Consider the following 20030-nt stretch of genomic DNA (forward strand, 5'->3'; position numbering starts at 1 on the left):
CTAGAGAATTTCATACCAAATTTTACAAAGGGAAGGATACCATCCAAGGAATCACTAAAGTAAATAGGTAGGTAATTTCTGCTCCCGAGAGGGGTCTCGAAATGTGATAACAAATGTTTCGATCGTAAAATACATTTTGAAAGTTACAGCAGACAGTCGCACTGTCGAGCCATCTATTTCATTTTGTCAACACCACACATTATAATAAGCCACAAATTAAAACAACATTTTTTCACCCCTATGTATTTTAATTTAGTGTACATCAATGTTTCATTTAAGCTTATTTACATATTAAGGTTTACAGTGTATATGTATGACATTTCGTCCTGTTAATTAAGCTTAAACCTTCTAAATTTCTTAAAGCTAAATAATTAACATCATAAGGCTCCAAGAATTAAGTTGAATGAGCTCAATACAGTATAATATAGCTACAAAAACTGCAAAACTGGAAAAAACTTGATTTGAAATAACCTATCCTTGATTTGACATTCAAACTTGAAATTACAACTAAATTGTCTATACTTGTAACCATAACCCCCAACTTGAAGCTAAATAATGTTGGAAGGTTCCAAGCCAAGAATAAGGTTGAATAAGCTCAATATAGTATAATATCGTTCCAAAAACTGCAAAACTGGAAAGCACATGATTTTTAGACTTAGAACTAAAGAAGAAATAACCCACACTTGTAAATTTTGTGAAACTGGAAAACACTTGATTTGATACTATATATAGAACTATAGAAGAAATAACCTTACCTTGTAAATTTTATGAAACTGGAAAACATTTGATTTGATATTTAAACTTGAAATTACAGCTAAATTGTCTATACTTGTAACCCTAACCCCCAACTTAAAGCTAAATAATGTTGGAAGGTTCCAAGAATTAAATTGAATTAGCTTAATACAGTATAATACATAAGTACATAGTGTATTATACATAAGTATTGTAAACATGATTTTTAGATTTGGAGCTGTAGAAGAAATAACCCACACTTGTAAATGTTATGAAACTGGAAAACACTTGATTTGAAATAACCTATACTTGATTTGATATCTAAACTTGAAATAACAACTAAATTGTTTACACTTGTAACCGTGACCCACAACTTAAAGCTAAATAATGTTCAGACGGTTTCAAGAATTTAGTTCAATTCACTTCTAGATGAACGGAAAAAAAACTTATTGCTGCGAATTGACCCATTTAAATGTCCACATGCCCTCAAAAGCTGTTGAACTGTGGTGTGGTTCTCTAAGTAGTTCTCCCAGTGATCAAAAATCTTGCTTTGTAACGATCGATAGATCTTCCGCTGGATTCATTTCAGCTTCTTTTCCGAAACCAACCTGACATGAAGGGCAGCGAGCCTGGCTTCTCTGTGTAACAGTTGAATCAGCAAATAAAAGGGCATCTGCCACCTTTCTGCTGCTCGACGATTTAGTGCATGGTGCCTGCCTTTGATGTCATTGTTTGTCCGGACTGCCATCATGAAGATGCTCCAGGATGATGGAGGCCAGGTGTTCCTGTAGATCCAGGTGTGAGCCACATGCTCAACGAACTGCTGCAGGGGTGCAGTTGATGCCTGTCTTCTTAGTGTCTCGAACATGGGCGTGATCTTGGCTTCAGGTAGAAAAGCCAGTGCCATTATCTTACGCAGATATGTATATCTGCCCTTGTCACATACATATTGCTGCTGCAATCCAAGCTCTTGAATCTGAAATAAAAAATCATGACAATTAACTATTTTATATAATATTTTGTACTAATATTACAGAGCTAGGGTGCTAAAAGAAATTTAGAAATTATGCAGCAAACTATGCAATTTCATTTTAGCTAATTTAACCTTGTTTTACAACGTCTAAGAGGAGCACAATACATTTTTTGCTAAAAATAAATCATTTTTTGGCTCATTTCAAATTGTTGAAAATCAGAGATTGCTAGTGTCTTCAAGGTTCAGTTTTTATAATATGATTACAATTAGATTTTGAGGTAATTTGCTCTTCAATCTGAACTAAAAATCATAAAAATATTTCCACCATTCTGAATTTTTACATTCCAATTGTTATATCATGGTTACACTTAATGATTTTTTAACTTTGTAACTGACTTTTCTCCAAAGAGCCTGGGTCCAGTGGAAAACACAACCTTTGATCCTAGCATCTGGCAGGACGGTTCTCAGTACAGCCCACATGGCCTTCTCAAAATCAACAGTCACTTGCTGTTCCTCTGGTGCAATGGGCAACATGTCTAGGATGGTTTTTAGGACCTGCCATGAAAGTAAAAATAAAAACAAGTAAGCAACCTATGCCGCACTTTGGGATCATTTGAAAATGCACAGTTGTTCAAAATCAGTGCAATTATCCTCATCTAGCCATCTTGGCATAACAACCATTTCTTTTATCAATCTCAGACTGTTGAGTTTCTGCAAACTGCATGCACATACATACGATTTACGGTGGCTACTACTAGCATTCAGTTCTACCTAAACAGTTAAATTTGATGGCTTACCTTACGGTAGGCTTTCTTTTTTCTACCAGACATCAGAACAAACACAAGGGGTATTTGTTTTGCGTGGTCTTCGGTACACATAAATGCGTTTATTGTGAGAAGCTGTTGGAATGGTCGTCTGCACAGTTTGAAGGTACCATCTATGTACCAGGTCTTGGCCTTGCAAAGCTGCTCCAGTTGCTGGTCAGTGGAAAATACCAGGTGGCGCCTTCCATGCTTCTCAGCTCTCAGGAAATCAGCTAGGATATGCTCATCATTCAACTCAAACTGCAGGTCTGTCGGGTCTTTTGGTCTGCTGTTTTGGCGTAGTCGATTGGCAGCCCTTGTCAGGTGATCAGGTTTGCTAAGTGCCGGGCAGGGCTCATCGCTGAGTTCATCCAGAAGGACCTAAGCAAGTAACAAGGACAATGTTAAAGTCCATAGATTGATTGATTGATTGATTGATTGATTGATTGATTGAACCCTTGAAATTGCATATGACTTGGCTCTGAGGCTAAAATGGCCTAACTTATACAATGTGATTCTGCTCTGTTCTTATGGCCTGTTGTCTTGCTATTGGACAACCTTATAATTGGATACCGAGGCTGGTCACATCATATTCTAGAATCATAATTTATACAATGTGACTTTGCACAATTTGCATGGTAGCTTACATTGAACAACTGTTCTATTCACTTACCTCATTAACAATGGCAGAGGCTGGCTTGAACGGGTCTGCTGCTGCTTTCTCCTTGACAGAGGCCATGATTTTTGCTGCTGCTGCTGTCCCAACTGTTGGCTGGTGGTTGTGGCCCTGGGTTCCCTGCTGGAAGTCATTACCCCGCTGGACCACTATGGCTTTGCACTGATTTCCTTTTGGGTGTACAGTGCACTGCCAATATGTGGCATTAGCTCTTCTAAGCTTTACATTGTAGCTATAACCATCGCTGTCCAAGAGTTTGTCTTTGCCCTTTGTGTACCTGCCTCCACCAACCGATACGTTATTCTGTGACTCTCCAATCCCGTCAGGTCCTGGATACTGGGGTCACTAAGTGATTCTTCCATTGGCTCATCTATAAATCAGAAGAGGATTTTCAAAATGAAGGGTAAACAAAGTAAATCACCTTAAAGCCCTAACAGTAATCAGTATCAAATTTCTCCTTATAATATGAGAATTAAGGATATGATCACCATTGAAGGTGAATTTTGTTGATGTTTTAATGACTTCTTCTAGGGATCAAAGACTTGACAATATTGCATTTTGTGGACAGATACTGTAGATTTAGAGTTAGTTTCAAAATTAAAAGTGTCCTTACCATCATAAGTAAATTTAGGTCCTATGACGGGAGTCTGTTCCGAGAATGACTGACTGTCATCCATTTCTTCATCCACTGAGGGAAGACACAGATTATTGTTACTATATATGTCAATGATTTCAAATGTTTTCTATTTTTTTTTCTAGGTGCCATACCAGCTAAGGAATATATGGGAAAAGAAGATCTTAGCAATAAGCGTTATGAAAATCCCAAAAGAAAACCTGGGGTGACCCCGAAATTTTCGGAGTTACAGTGTAATTAGGTTTTAAGGTGGGAAATCAAAGGCTCCTGTGAGCCAACTCGTGAATGCAGATGACACATAGTAATTGAAATTTAGACGGCTACGGAAACTTCCTCAAAAGCTAAAAGAAATTATATCTTTGCCCGATTATGTAACGAAAAATGACCATTCTTGTACTATTAAAATGATTGTCAAATTATTCTGTACAGATTGAATAAGCCGATTATTCTGATGCGCCGATTAAAAAAAATCACGTGTTTTTTTTATGCAAAGTTCATAGGAGCACGCCATGTGCAGCTACGTCATGCAAATTCGTGTCCCCGATAGTCCGGGGCTACTGGATTTCGCGATCGGGCTAGTGGATTCTAACCATCACTTGCCCGATGGGCAAGTGAAGTTTTTTTGGGAATTAAAATTACAAAATTACTGTAGGGCAAGCCGATCTCACAAAGGGAAATATGTTCAACAAAGTATCGCATTACATTTCATGCCCGACATAAATGCGTGAAATTTTTGCTTTGGAGTTCAGTCCACGCAATCCTCAAGTAAAAATAATGAACTATGACAAGCTCTTGCTAAATAAGAATTATTTATGGACTGCGTCCTTTTGCTTTCCCATAAATTTCTAGTTGTAAATTTCGAAAATGAAACATTTTTTCCCTGTGAAACCTCTATGAAAGCTGACAAGATCTTAAAGTGTTCATTTCACCAGAAATTTGCATAATTTTGTTTACGACGTCAATGATGCGTGACATGGCACGTTCCGCTTTCGCGTGAAAACTGACAAATTAAATTATTTTTTAATTAAATTATTTCTAAATTAAATTATTTTTAATTCTTAAAAGAAACCGCACTTTGTAGAAAAAAACGAAAAAAACCTATAACTTTGCTCAAGCGTCGTCCACACGTATCCGGAAATTTGTGAAAACGCAAATTTTTTTTTACGAATACGGCTTGCGTCCACACGTATCCAGCGTATTTTCCGGCCGTATCCGGAAATTTTTGAAAACGCTCTCCAGAGTGGAAATTTTTTTATCCGATACGAATACGTATACGTGTGGACGGTCGTATCCGGAAATTTTTGAATACGCTTTCGTCATTCTCTTGGATCCAGTCTTCACGGCGAGCATTATAAACAAACATGGCGTACAGCAAGCCGGGTTGTAGCTTCTTTGTTAGTTGCTCTGAGTGATTTCTAGTTTGATATCATGCGTTCAGATAATTGCAGCTGCGATAAATTTACACAACCAATACATTAGAAATCGACAGGATGTTTTGAGGTTGTTATTCTGGATGCAACCAAGAAGGACAAGCGCATAGTGGGACAATTTTATCAGTGGCACAACGATCGAAGAAGAATGGAGAGAGAATTTTAGAACTGCGAACTAGAGCAAATCAGAAAATTTCCGGATACAATCGGATACGTGTGGACGGCTGAAAACGATTCGAATACGCTGCGTGTGGACGCGAAAATTTTCGCATCCGCAAAAAAATATTTGCGGAAAAAAAAATTTCCGGATACGTGTGGACATGGCCTCAGATTCAACGAAAAATCTCCATTCTTACACCGAAATGATTGTCAAATTATTCTCTACAGAATGAATGAGAGAATTCTGACGCGTCGTGAAAAAAAATTTTCACGTTTTTTTTTTCACTAATTGAGTTTACGACCCCGGACTTTCTGAAAAACTGAAAAAACTTGTAACTTTGCTCAGATTGAACGAAAAATCTCCATTCTTGCACTAAATGATCGTCAAATTATTCTTTACATATTGAATAAGAATTTCCTGATGCGCCGCGAACAATAAATGTTCGCGTGTTTTTCCCACTAATTGAATTTGAAACTCACTCACTGCGCACGCCCGAAAGTTAACGACAAAACCGACCGACCGACTGATCGACCAAGTCAAAAGCCAGCTATCGCTATAACTCGTTCATTGCGCTACGCGCATTCACGAGTTAAAAATCACATACATTGTCTTCTAGGGATCAAAGGGTTGACAATATTGCATTTTGTGGACAGATGCTGTAGATTTAGAGTTACTTTCAAAGTTAAAAGTGTCCTTACCAATATTAGGTCCTGTGAGGGGAGTCTGTTCCGAGAATGACTGACTGACATCCATTTCTTCATCTACTGAGGGAAGAAACAGATTATTTTCACTATATATGTAAATGATTTCAAAATAAATGTTTTCTATTTTTTTTTCTATCTGCCATACTAAGGAGTATGTGGGGAAAGAAGATCCTAGCAAACGTTATGCAAATCCAAAACATTGTCATATATTTTAAAGCATTATACAAATATTGTGGTTAATTTTCTCTGAAAATTTTTGATATACCACAGAAAATACCATTGAATTAGTAGGCACCATCCTTAACTCAATTTCGTACCTTATGAAAATCCAAAACATTGTCATACATTTTAAAGCATTATAAAAATATTGTGGTTAATTTTCTCTGAAAAATTTTCATATACCACAGAAAATACCTTTGAATTAGACTAAATTTAGTAGGCACCATCCTTAACTCCATTTAGTACGTCTTTTACAAATTTTACTTACCAACAGTGCTCTCTTCCTCAAGTTGCTCTAGATGATCTCCCCACGTCATATTAGGGGGATCATAAATGGAAGACACAGATAATCTGGTACTTTCCGCCACAGGATCTCCAGCATAAGACACTGAGGCTGAACAAGAAGCACAGTGCCACTCAATGTTCCCAATCTGCACAGCAGCACGGTATTCCTCTTGCGATATACCTGTTGGTATAATTCCGGTAAAAGTCTGAGCCACTTGTCAAATGTTAACCCTTTAAGCCCTAACAGTGATCAGCTTCAAATTTCTCCTTGTAATTTTAGTGATTATTCAAATCCTGAGGTCATGAGAATTAAGAATATTATCACCGCAGGTGAATAGGAGAATTTGTTCTTTGATATTAGGGTTTAAAGGGTTAAACATTTTTTTGGTTGTCATATAGTAAACACCTCTTCCACCATTCAGTAAGGTACTTGAACGACTAGTTTATAATCAAGTATATTAATAACACCTGGGCTGGAAGTCTGAGCTACTTGTAAGCCCTAACAGTGTTCAGCATCAAATTTCTCCTTGTAATTTCAAAGATTATTCAACTCCTGAGGTCATGAGAATTAAGAATATTATCACCCAAGGTGGATTTTTTCTGATCTTTTAACAACTTCTCCCCCAGAACTTAAATAAGAAAAGTATGGGGACAAGATAGGAGAATTTGTTCTTTGATATTAGGGTTTAAAGGATTAACCATTTTTTTGGTTGTCATAAAGTAAACAACTCTTCCACCATTCAGTAAGGTACTTGAACGACTAGTTTATAATCAAGTATATAAATAACACGTGAAAGTCTGAGCTAACAGTGTTCAGCATCAAATTTCTCCTTGTAATTTCAATTTGTTCTTTGATATTAGGGATTCAAGGGTTAAACATTTATAGGGGTTGTCATAACTCTTCAACCATTCAGTAAGGTACTTGAATGACTAGTTTATAATCAAGTATATTACTAACACAACGTTAAATAATAAATAGGTGGTAACATACCTGTGTTGCAGGTTCTGTGATTCCAGTTTAAACAACCATCGCATTGGATCCCCTGCTGTCTTGGTCGTACAGGTCCTTTACACGTAATGCAATTTTCGTTCGAACCCATAAATAACTTGCGTTGAAGACGTTGATACGACAATGACAATTTCGGGAGTTTTGAAGGTTGATCAGATATCTATGAGGTTTTTGATAGGTCTGTTCCCTTTTTATACGCAGGTTAGGATCGAAAAATGAATTCAATTATCTTGTAGGTTTCGGATTGGTCAGTTTACTAATAATGGGCAAACAATTTGTTTGACACGCGTCTATTCATACCCTTTATTGATATTTAAATTATGTTTGCTTAAATAAGAAACAATGGAGTTGACTTGCGACAAGGTTTAATTTTTTTTAAGCGGTAATAGTTAACGCTTAAAACGTTTGTTTACCGGGATTCGTATCCTGATAATCAACGACTATTGAATTGAAAAGACAAAGGGTGTGATTTTTTTTTATCGAGCAGGGAGTTTTAACCTTCACACATTCGTGAAGCTTTTATCAATTCTTAAAGTGAAAGTTTGAAAAACGGTCTCATTTGCCACGCGCCTTTGAGACATTTTTGTAGTTAAATGGTGAAACTTATAAGGACTCGCTAACGCTTATAAATGATCATATTTGTCATTCACACAAGTAACGCATACTTTATCATGTTTACCGGGATTCGTATCCCGATAATTAACGTCTATTCAATTGAAAAGACAAAGCGTGTGATTTTTTTTTTTGAGCAGAGAGTTTTAAGCTTCAAACAGTCGTAAAGCTTTTATCAATTCTTTAAGTGAAGGTTTGAATAACGGTCTCATTTGCCACGCGCCTTGAGACATTTTTGTAGTGAAATGATGAAACTTATAACGACTTGCTCGCACTTATACCAGCACTTATAAATGATCATGGTCATTCACATAAGTAACGCTGCTTTAACATGTTCACCGGGATTCGTATCCCGATAATCAACGTCTATTCACTTGAAAAGACAAAGGGTGTGATTTTTCTTTCTTTTTTTTTTCGAGCAGAGTTTTAACCTTCACACATTCGTGAAGCTTAAATTATCTAACGGACTCGCTAGCACTTATACCAACACAGTAATGACACTTACAAAATGATCATTGCTATTCATACAAGTAACGAATTCTTTAACATCGAGATATTAAAAAAAGTCCGTGAGGCGCAAGCAAGTTTAATATCAAGATAAAGACAACTACAGTGTATGTACATAACTTTATCGAGTTGTTTTCATGTAGGCGAGTTATAACTTCATGTGTAGGCGAATTAACTTCACATGTGTAAGCGAGTTAACTTCATTGTAGGCGAGTTGACCTGTAGGCGAAGCGACCGGTTTCCCCTGTCTCAATAAATGAACTTTTTCGAGGCCGAGTTGCACTGAAAAAACCAAAAATTATCCTTCTTAACGTATGGTGAGGCAGGTAAGCAAATGATTAAGTTACAAGTGAATTTTAGGGAAGTTTATGAAGTGTACTACTCAAATGACGGGTCATAATCCAACCTTGCGAAAACTTAACCAATCTGCTGATGTGAACCAGCCGTCGAGAGATAAACCGCTCAAAACAGTTTTCGGGAGCTCCGAGAAGTCATGAAAACACAACAGAACGTACCACGTGAGCTTTTTCAGACTTTGCTGCAATTATTGTAGGTTTTTGAGAATAAATTGTTCAATTTTCTGTCGAATTTTAACGGCAAACAAACTCCGGAGCTTACTCATGTATTACGCTTCAATGGTGACCTGTTTTAGGTTTTCCCTACTTTAATTTCTCCAATATTTAAAGGTGTTCTTTGCTTGACGCTGTCACCCGAGGACCTCTAGTCTACTATGGTTAAAAGTAAACTGAACAGCCTGTCTTACCTGCAAACAAAGAAATCTTGCCCCTCGCTCGAACAATCCAACACAACACGACACGACACACAACACTCTTTTGAGAGAGAAACAGTACTATGGGAAGTACTATGGACGATTGTGTAGCATGCGGTTACCTAGCAGTTTGGATCATTCAATGGAGAGGACTCGAGAATTTTGAGGACACTGGAATATAGACGACAGCCAGTTGAGCACAACGAAATGTCAGCTCCGATATTACTGATTTCCCCAGAAAAATTTCGTAGAGCCAGCAGGCATGAGATAACTTTTATAAACGTTATGATATTTCTATAGTATACATGTTTCGGATGAAACTTCATCAATCCATGATCCTCAGTACAGCCAGAAAACCCTTAAGGGGGGACTTAACGTAAACGCCATTTTACTGCACTTTACATGGCTTTGATGGAAATATCTCGTTCACGTTTCAAGCGATCCAAAACCTCTATGTTCATCCCGTAAATCTATGTTGTGGGGTGTTTTGTGAATTTTGGGGTGATTTTTGGGTATATTTGGGAGGAGATAGTTTTTCTAGAAGGATTGGTTAAATTAAGAGAAATAAGAAATATTGAAGAATTAGTGAAGTTTTAAAATAAGAAATTGTAGTTAATAATTAATAGACGGATACCAAGTCAGTCCACTAGCAACCTGGGGTGCTCTTGCGTAGGCATCAACCGTCTATTAGTGTTCCAAAAATCATTTTCTTTCTTCTATCCCTTCTTAAAACCACTTCAAATTTCATTCAAATTTAGGTTAAGTCCCCCCTTAAGTGGGTGTGAAATAATTGTACGTATTCGTATAATAAAACTAATTACAGCATGACAATAAATATAGAGCAAATAATTAATTACAACAGGACAGGGAAGTGTAGCGAGATGCCTGATAGTTTTGCCGATATCAGTAACAGGCCACGCGGCCTGCGCAAGAAAACTAGCTGATAAACTACACGAGATCGTAGTGATTTGGGTACGTTATCTTTCAAACTGAACAAATTCTTTTATTTATAGTGGGAAAAAACCAACTCGATTTCAAAATTATTACAAAACCGCTGAGTAAGGCGCTTGATTTGATTTTACGTTAAACCGTGTTGGAAAAAGGGCCAACGAAAGGTAATTTATAGTAGTAATATAAAGAATGTTTGCACTTAAAACATCATACTTGTTTAAAAACAAGGCAACTTGGCTGAACTCTTTCCCGTAAAAAAATTTAAAAAAAGGGAAATTAATACCCATGGCAAAATCTGACAAACAACAGCAAGTTTAACAAGCTACCACGCCACAAAACAATAGCATTCAAATGACGGACAACTAACAACGGTCAACAACGTGAAGTGACCACATTCAAGGTTTTGTGGAAAACGCGAAGACATGACGGTAATTTGTTTATTCTCTGTCTCATCTTCAACGCCGTTACCACCTGTTCTGTTAATGGATAGATCGGCGACATTGTACAAGTTGAACAAATTGGAATACTCCCGACGTTGTACAAGTAAGGCTAACTTATATTTTCAAGCGACGTTGCCGTTGCGGTCGTGGCTTCTTAAACTAACGTATAACGTAAATTAGAAAACGTTGTCTCTTTTTACTCGAAGAAACTGATGTCAAATCTAGGCAAGGTTGCTGCCTAACAAAAGCCCGGTAGCCTGGGGCGCCCAAGAAAAAGGGCCCCAGTTCCTCAAAGCCCGGTTTAGCTAATCCTGGGTTAACATAAACTTTGATTCAAGTTTAATGACTAATCAATAAAGATTTCTCCAAAGATTTTTATCCTTTAGTTTTGACTTAGACTTTTTCTTTACCGTTAGCATAAAATTACCTCTTGAAAACATTTAAAACAAGAAGCTGTTACCAGCTCAAACTCGGGCCATATTTGACCGCATGGTGCAAAAATCTACGATCTTTAAGCAGTGATAACCTCCAGCATCCCCAAATTGATTAGATAAAGAGATATCGTGAGGTAATAAGTAACCACCAGATAGAATCGCAATTTCTGGTTTGATCGTCGTGAAGGCCACATCCAAGTTTTCTACGCTTTCTACCAAATCTTGTGGTGATCACGAGCATTGTATTAAAACGCAAACTTTTGCAAGCGTTTTCTGTCATCATTGTTCAAGTCCGGATATTGACAGGTTTGGACAGAAATAATTTTAAGGTGGCCGAAAATTTTTTTTTTTAGTGTACAGATGTTAGAAGACGTTATTTGGAAACTATGTATTTCTGGACGCCCAAAATTGGTATGGTGTAAGACCAACTAAGAAAGAATGTATTTTCGTACGTCTTGTTGAGCTAAGTACCGTTTCCATGGCAAAGCAGCGAACTGTTAAACGTCCATAAATAGTAGGTTTCCTTTATTTTTAGAAAATGTACTTATTAGATTTTTTCCATTTTTTGTATCCAGAACAACTCACAAAACACTAAGACAGTTGCACTATTTTCATGTAATTTTGACAGAGAGATCTCCTGCAAATATTGATTTTGCGTTTTAATGTTTTGTGAAGATACCCTCTGCTAGATTTAGGTTACTCTTTGTAGGTGAGTTACGCTAACGAAGACGACACTCCTTTCCATAACAAAAGTACTTGGAATCCCCCCACAGACAGAGAACGAGCTCTTGACACTTTTTTAGACGCTGTTAAACTTGACATAACTACTGGTACACCTAACAAAATCCGTGACAACCTTACTGCTACAGAGAGACAGGCCATTAGCCAACTTAAACAACGACAAGACATGATTATAAAACCCGCTGACAAAGGTTCCGGTACTGTTGTTATGGACAAAACTTGGTACATCGACGAATGTAACAGGCAACTCAATGACTCAAAATTTTACAAACGCTTGAACGAAGACATAACTGCTGACATACAAAAACGTGTAACTTTTTATGTTAACAGGATGTATCATGACAGACTTATCAACGAGAAAACTAGAAAATACCTCATACAAACTGACGTAAAACCAGGACGCTTCTACATACTACCCAAAATACACAAACCCGGAAACCCAGGACGCCCCATTGTTTCATCTAATAGCCATCCCACCGAACGCATATCTCAATTTGTCGACTATCACCTTCAACCTTTAGTTCACAAATTACCATCCTTTGTTAAAGACACTAATGACGTCCTTAACAAACTTCTTACCATCGGTAAGCTACCCTCTAATTCATTGTTAGTCACACTTGATGTCTCATCTTTATACACTAATATTCCACATAACGAAGGTATTAATGCTTGTGACCATTTCCTACGTACTCGCCTTCATAGTAACATTCCCACTGGCACACTCTGTGACCTCATTCGCATGATTCTTACCATGAATAATTTTTCTTTTAACGATAACCACTACCTTCAGATCCACGGCACAGCCATGGGTACTAAAAGGGCCCCCTCTTTTGCCAACCTTTTTCTTGGCCATTTCGAAGCGAATGCTTTGAAAAATGCCCCATTTCACCCTCACATGTGGTTTCGTTATATTGATGATATTTTTATGATCTGGACTGAAGGTCTGGATAACTTAAAAATCTTCATCGATTATCTTAACAACATTCACCCTACCATTAAATTCACTAGCTCGCACTCTTCTACTAACGTATCTTTCCTTGATGTTAATGTTTCTTTAACGAACGACGGTAACATCAGCACTGACCTGTACAGTAAACCTACAGACAAACACCACCATCTACTGTATTCATCTTGCCATCCCCTGCATACAAAAAATGCTATTCCTTTCAGTCTAGCACTCCGCTTACGACGTATTTGTTCTACTGACGAAACGTTCAATATACGCACTGCACAACTTACTACATACCTACTCAAACGAGGCTACAAACGAAACTTTGTCACTAAACAAATACAACGTGCCGCCAACATCCCACGCAGACTCGCTTTACAAACTAAAGACATGAACAAACCTACGCGTGTACCTTTTATTACGACTTTTAACCCATCGCTTCCTCACATCTCCAACATCATAAAAAAACATTATCATTTACTGCACTCGTCTGACCGCTGCAAAAAGGTTTTTCCAAATTTGCCTGTTGTGGCTTTCAGACGATCTCCTAACCTACGTGACTTACTGGTTTCGGCTAAACTTTCTTCTAACTCGACTAATCCCCACCCACAACTCCCTTCCGGCTCCTATCGTTGCGGTAAAAATTGCGCCACTTGCCCATACATTTCCGATGGTCTCACTAACTACACCTTCTTTTCCACTGGTGAAACGCGCCCTATCAAATCTAACCTGACCTGTGAAACTAAAAATCTAATCTACATGATCCAATGTAACCGCTGTAATTTACAATACATAGGAGAGACTAAACGACGCTTAAAAGACCGCTTTAATGAACACCGCCGCACCATAGATAACCCTAACACTAAATCTAAACCCACCACAGCCGCAGAACACTTCCTCACCGCTCCTAACCATACCGCTAACGACATGCAATTAATCCCCATAGAAAAAGTCTACTCTAACCGAGACTCAATCCGTAAGGCCACGGAAGCCTTTTTAATCTCAAAAGGCAGAACACTTTTTCCACATGGCCTTAATATTCGCGAAGAAATGTACTAGCTTTTTCCTTTTATTATTTTTTATTTTTTGTTACTATTATTTCATTTGCTTCATATCTACTGTCAATCAATTTAGTTTTACGTAGTTCCGCTATTGCGCAAATATTTGTCAGCCATATAAGCGTGTGTCCCAATGTAAATTTTCATTATACCTGAAGAAGGCTGGTTTGGCCAGCCGAAATATAGTAACCTTTAAACCATAATTCTACGTTGTATCGGTATCTGCTTCTTTCATCATTTGTATTTGTTAAAGCCGATCAGATCTACAAATGATCCAACGTATACCAGCAGGATTATCGTCCACGGTTGTTGCTTGGACTTGACTCACTTTTTTTTTAGTCATTTCTCTTGCATCCGCCATCCTGTATGTGACACGTCATTTGGTCATATACGAAGTCTTATGCGTTATCTCTTGGACAATCGCGACGAAAATAAATAAATAAATAAATAAATAAATAAATAAATAAATAAATAAATAAAATGAAATTAACGTGACCGAGAACTTAAACCAGCGACTCACGGCGCGAGTGATAATGCGCCGATCATCTCGAAATTCCAACATCCCCCGCCCCCCGGGCAAACCCCGGGCATTTGAACTTTTGAAGATTGGATCGTTCAAATTCCCGCCCCCTAGGGCCAAAATGGTGTTCAAAAATGCCCTACCTTATCGTCGGATTTGTCTGTCAAATGCCCGTCCTAAAGAACAATCGTTGTCAGCTCCTGTCATGAGTTACTACAAAAACCACAACTTTAACATTGAAACTCATGTTTGGAAATTGAATTTATTAAGTCGGACAATGTCAATCAGCAAGTGTAAGCTGTTCTAACTCCGAAACACGGCAAAGGTTGTTTAACGAGAAATACATAATAACATATTTAAAATGAGTTAGCCGGCTTCGTAGACTGTTCTAGTGGCAGGGTATTCTGCAGTTTAAACCAAAGCGGCGGTTTTTCATTCGACAATGCTTTTTTTTCTTTAACTGTTCACTGCTGTTTTATGGCTATTCTAAAAACCTCTGCTGACACAAATGCGGGAGAAAGGCGCAGCTTGACTTATTGCATAAGAAACTACATCGCTTAAAGAACTAGAAATACATATTAATTAGTTAGCCAGCTACGAAGAATGTTGTTCGAATGGCAGGATATTCTGCAATTTAAGCCGAAGCGGTTTTTCATTCGATAGTGTTTATTTCTTTCACTAATCAATGCGGGACAAAGCCGCAGCTTGACTCCTTGTGTAAAAAATCTACATCGTTTATATACAATCTATAAAAATAATTAATATTTAAGCACTCTCACGTTTGAAGACCTTTTTTGGTAAACTTTCATTGTAATGCTGTATCTCTTCCTTTTCTCTTCCGTCTCGTCCAAACACGTGTTTATAGCTGTTAGCGACTACGGCGCCCTCCCAAAAAAGCAATTTGAAACCTGACACTTCCGGTTCAATTTTCCCCACCCCACCCAGGCAAGGTCAAATTCCCCACCCCCGGGAAGGCCTTACCCGTCAAATTCCCCACTCCCGGGCTCAGAAAATAGTCAAATGCCCAAGGTTTGCCCGGGGGGGGGGGGGGATGTTGAAGTTTCGATTTGATCGGTGCATAAGCGAGATGAAAACGTCGGTTAATTTTTAATCGGGAGTTATAGTTAATCGGCTTTCGAACAACCGGGCGCTGGGCGCCTAAATTTTTCGAAACAGAACCAAACACTTCACATGTTGGGCTCCTCACTTCAAGGCCTTTGGCCTTGTGGGCTACTTTCAATTTTTCTGCTAAAAGGATAAACTATATACAGCTGTTTCGACAAAAGGTTCTCCAAATAAGCGTAAAAGCGTACGCAACAAAAAGGAAAGGTAGTCTGGGTTATTTACCCAATAAATTTAGACAAAAGCTCAGAATCCATAATGCCTCGACCGTACAACGGACTTGAGATGGCGGGCAATATGGATTCTGAGCATTTATGGGAACTAATTGCGTATTACCCAGCCTACCCTTCGGCATTGTCGCGTATGCTTTCACGCTTTTTTCGGACAACCTTTGTCGAAACAGCTGTATATGTAAGTAAAACACAGTTCCGTGCAAGATTTTAGAACCTTGCATCCCTACCAAGTAGACCTTCAATTTCCTGTTGATGAACATTGTAGCCAAAGTGGAACCCAGCTTTACAGGTACAACCTGAATAGCAACACTTCATGACTATATCAAATTTTATTGTTCCTGACCAATATCTTAACTGTAAAACGATCAAACTCACGTTATACAAACAAACCCATAAACGAACAAGGACACTTTTTCTGTTGCTGTGGGTGTCCATCAAAGGGACAGCAACAGGTGTTTATATCAGGAGGGTGCCTATATTGAGCGGGTGGAAAAACACAACCGTCTGTTATAGGGTGATTACATTCAGTGGCTGCCAGTTACAGTCAATCCACGTCACGCATGACCAGTATTTCAGAGAATGAAATGAACATTCGAATTTCTCTTTGTAATGTCCGACGTGTGAACGGAATGTTGAACATTTCTCTGGAAATCTTTCCGAAAAAGACATATTAACGAAACAAAACAAAAAAAGATTCAAAATACTTGGGAGACAATTGTTAGTCTTGAAATACTCAATGCTGCAATGTAAAGACAAATTCATAGCTTTATACCGTCAATAACCTAAGGAAATTTATACGGGAACTCTGAAATCTCGTTGCCAATTTTCAAATTCAAATTTAAAAAAATATCGTTCACGCGTGACGTGGATTGACTATAAGTTGGTATCACCGCTACTGGGATGAATAAAAATAGACGAATAACCAGGATTATAACGCATTCGTTGAAGACTGCAGTCTGGTAGTCAAAAGCTTATGTTTTAAAAACAGTTACTGTTCAGCAAGAGAACGTTTTTAGATGTCAAGATGCTACTGGGACGTTTGTATTTTTGTGAGTTTTAACTCATAACGTATTGAATATCGCACAGCCACATACGATGATACAAGAAGAGACAGTACACTTCAAGTTCACTCAATCTATTATCATGTAATTTTCATAGTGACCAAGAAGTAGCGACTCGCTACTAAAATCCTCCTGACAAATCCAACAGATGTGATTTTCACCATGACCAGACTCTGGGCTCATCCAACAGGTCCAAAGTGTAGGTTTATCTAAACGTGTTATCATGAATACAATCTGCAGCATCCTTGTGGACTACAAAACGTGTTACACTATTTGCAACCATACGGCCTCTCCCCTGTATGAAAGTTAACGTGTCTCCTCAGATCTCTAGCTGCGCCAAAACTCTTGCCAACACAAGTTTGCATTCATAAGGATTCTCTCCAATATGGACTCTTTCATGTTTCGTTAAATTTCCAGCTTCAGTAAAACACTTGCCACACTGTTTGCATTCATAAGGCTTTTCTCCAGTATGGACTCTTTTATGACTCCTTAAATTTCCTGCTTGACTAAAACACTTGCCACACTGTTTGCATTCATAAGGCTTGTCTCCACTATGGACCCTTTCATGACTCCTTAAATTCCCTGACACAGTAAAACACTTCCCACACTGTTTGCATTCATAAGGCTTCTCTCCACTATGGACTCTTTCATGTCTCCTTAAATGTCCTGTTCCAGTAAAACACTTCCCACACTGTTTGCATTCATAAGGCTTCTCTCCAGTATGGATTCTTTCATGTTTCCTTAGGTCTCCTTCTTGACTAAAACACTTGCCACACTGTTTGCATTCATAAGGCTTCTCTCCACTATGGACCCTTTTATGATTCCTTAAAGCTCCAGCTTGACTAAAACACTTGCCACACTGTTTGCATTCATAAGGCTTCTCTCCAGTATGGACTCTTTTATGACTCCTTAAAGTTCCTGCTTGACTAAAACACTTCCCACACTGTTTGCATTCATAAGGCTTGTCTCCACTATGGACCCTTTCATGACTCCTTAAACTTCCTGACACAGTAAAACACTTGCCACACTGTTTGCATTCATAAGGCTTCTCTCCACTATGGACTCTTTCATGTCTCCTTAAATGTCCTGCTTCAGTAAAACACTTCCCACACTGTTTGCATTCATAAGGCTTCTCTCCAGTATGGATTCTTTCATGTTTCCTTAGGTCTCCTTCTTGACTAAAACACTTGCCACACTGTTTGCATTCATAAGGCTTCTCTCCACTATGGACTCTTTTATGACTCCTTAAACCTCCTGCTTGCCTAAAACACTTGCCACACTGTTTGCATTCATAAGGTTTCTCTCCACTATGGACTCTTTCATGTCTTCTTAAATTTCCTGCTTCTGTAAAACACTTGCCACACTGTTTGCATTCATAAGGCTTGTGTCCACTATGGACTCTTTCGTGCCTCCTTAAATGTCCTGCTTCAGTAAAACGCTTCCCACACTGTCTGCATTCATAAGGCGTCTCTCCAGTATGAACTCTTTCATGTTTCCTTAGGTCTCCTTCTTGACTAAAACACTTGCCACACTGTTTGCATTCATAAGGCTTCTCTCCACTATGGAATCTTTCATGTCTTCTTAAATTTCCTGCTTGACTAAAACACTTGCCACATTGTTTGCATTCATAAGGCTTCTCTCCACTATGGACTCTTTCATGTCTTCTTAAATTTCCTGCTTCAGTAAAACACTTGCCACACTGTTTGCATTCATAAAGCTTCTCTCCAGTATGAACTCTTATATGTCTCCTTAGAACTTCTGCACCCTTAAAAGACTTATCACACTGTTTGCATTGATAAGGCTTCTTCCCAGTATGGACTCTTTCATGTGTTCTTAGATCTGCCGCATTCCCAACACACTTGCCACACAGTTTGCATTTGTAAGCATTCAAGCGGCAACCTTTTAGCATTCTTGGCATTCTTCTTTACTGCTGCTTAATATCTGAAAAGTAATTAAAAAACACCTTTTGAATATACCCGGAAGTCTACATAAATCTGACAGCAGTCTACCGTGGCCGAGAAGTGACTTCAGACTTCAGGCTTCTGACTTCGGACTTTGGAAATGTCATGTTATCTATCTGAGTATGTACCTTATAGACCTTATACACCTGCATATGGCAACCGCGAGATGCACTACATTCTACGAGATTACTTTCTTTTTAGGGATATACTAATTTTGAGATTTTGGCCTTCCAAACTTCAGACTTCAGATCTCAGACTTCAGACTTCAAACTTCAGACTTCAGATTTCGAGCTTTGGACTTCGGACTTCAGAGTTCAGACTTCAGACCTCGAACTTAGAACTTTCAAAACTAAATGCGTTCATCACACTTCCTGAACAATTTCGATCAGTTTTATATTCAAACTTGTCTCACTCATATGTACAAAATGGTCCAGTTTTGGCCTTCGCATCATCGTGCATTTCATTTCCAAGCTAATTTGTATATAATAACTGCTTATCCCTATCTACGGGGATTCCTCTAAAACCATAAGATTAAATGTCATCAGAATAGAAATTCAAAACGGTGACAACAAACAGTGCAGAGTATGATTCAGACACCTTTTTAATTAACATTTCTTAGGATTTCTCAACATGCAGATTGGAGTTAATAAAGGTATCAAATGTGCTGGTCACCGATTAATACCAATCTATCAACCTTTGTTGTTTGACTGACCGGTCTTTTATCAGGATAAATAAAGTTATTATTATTATCATCATCATCATCATCATCATTATTATTATTATTAAATCTACAATTGGGGTTTTAGAATGAAATGTAGTAACCTGCATGCAGCCACGTATGCAGTGCGAGCTGATGAAATGCCTTTGCATGCATTAAATTGCAAGTTCTGCCATATACTGCAGACTGGTTCATTAATGGGTTTAAGTGGCTCTGTATTCAGTAATTTAGCCGTCAAGAGTTTACAGTTTCCAGGTAGGTGTACAACTGTATTTCAAAAGTCCAAATTTACCAAAAATACCTGTATAATTCTACCTCCATGGAAAAAA

General features: G+C 38.1%; 1 protein-coding gene and 1 pseudogene across 2 annotated transcripts in view; both read right to left on the reverse strand.

The window, feature by feature from the left end:
- Window positions 1-84: 84 nt before the first annotated feature.
- On the reverse strand, window positions 85-12932 carry LOC146460223 (uncharacterized; annotated as a pseudogene). The gene is made up of 11 exons (XR_014857671.1): window positions 12830-12932; window positions 12659-12717; window positions 9508-9574; window positions 7608-7682; window positions 6600-6797; window positions 6107-6172; window positions 3798-3872; window positions 3182-3554; window positions 2503-2889; window positions 2102-2260; window positions 85-1708 (listed from the first exon to the last, which is right to left on the reverse strand). The product of XR_014857671.1 is annotated as an uncharacterized LOC146460223 (transcript).
- A 4151-nt stretch (window positions 12933-17083) lies between these two features.
- LOC146460224 (uncharacterized) overlaps window positions 17084-20030 on the reverse strand; it is a 14289-nt gene continuing 11342 nt past the window's right edge. Inside the window, exon 2 of the mRNA XM_085088503.1 lies at window positions 17084-18963. Within this exon, the coding sequence (XP_084944629.1) occupies window positions 17342-18940 (1599 nt within the window). The 5' untranslated portion in view covers window positions 18941-18963 and the 3' untranslated portion in view covers window positions 17084-17341. The remainder of the gene's footprint in view (window positions 18964-20030) is intronic.

The sequence above is a fragment of the Pavona decussata genome, unplaced genomic scaffold, assembly GCF_977016875.1.
Source record: "Pavona decussata unplaced genomic scaffold, jaPavDecu1.1 SCAFFOLD_214, whole genome shotgun sequence".
In the NCBI taxonomy this organism is placed as follows: domain Eukaryota; kingdom Metazoa; phylum Cnidaria; class Anthozoa; order Scleractinia; family Agariciidae; genus Pavona; species Pavona decussata.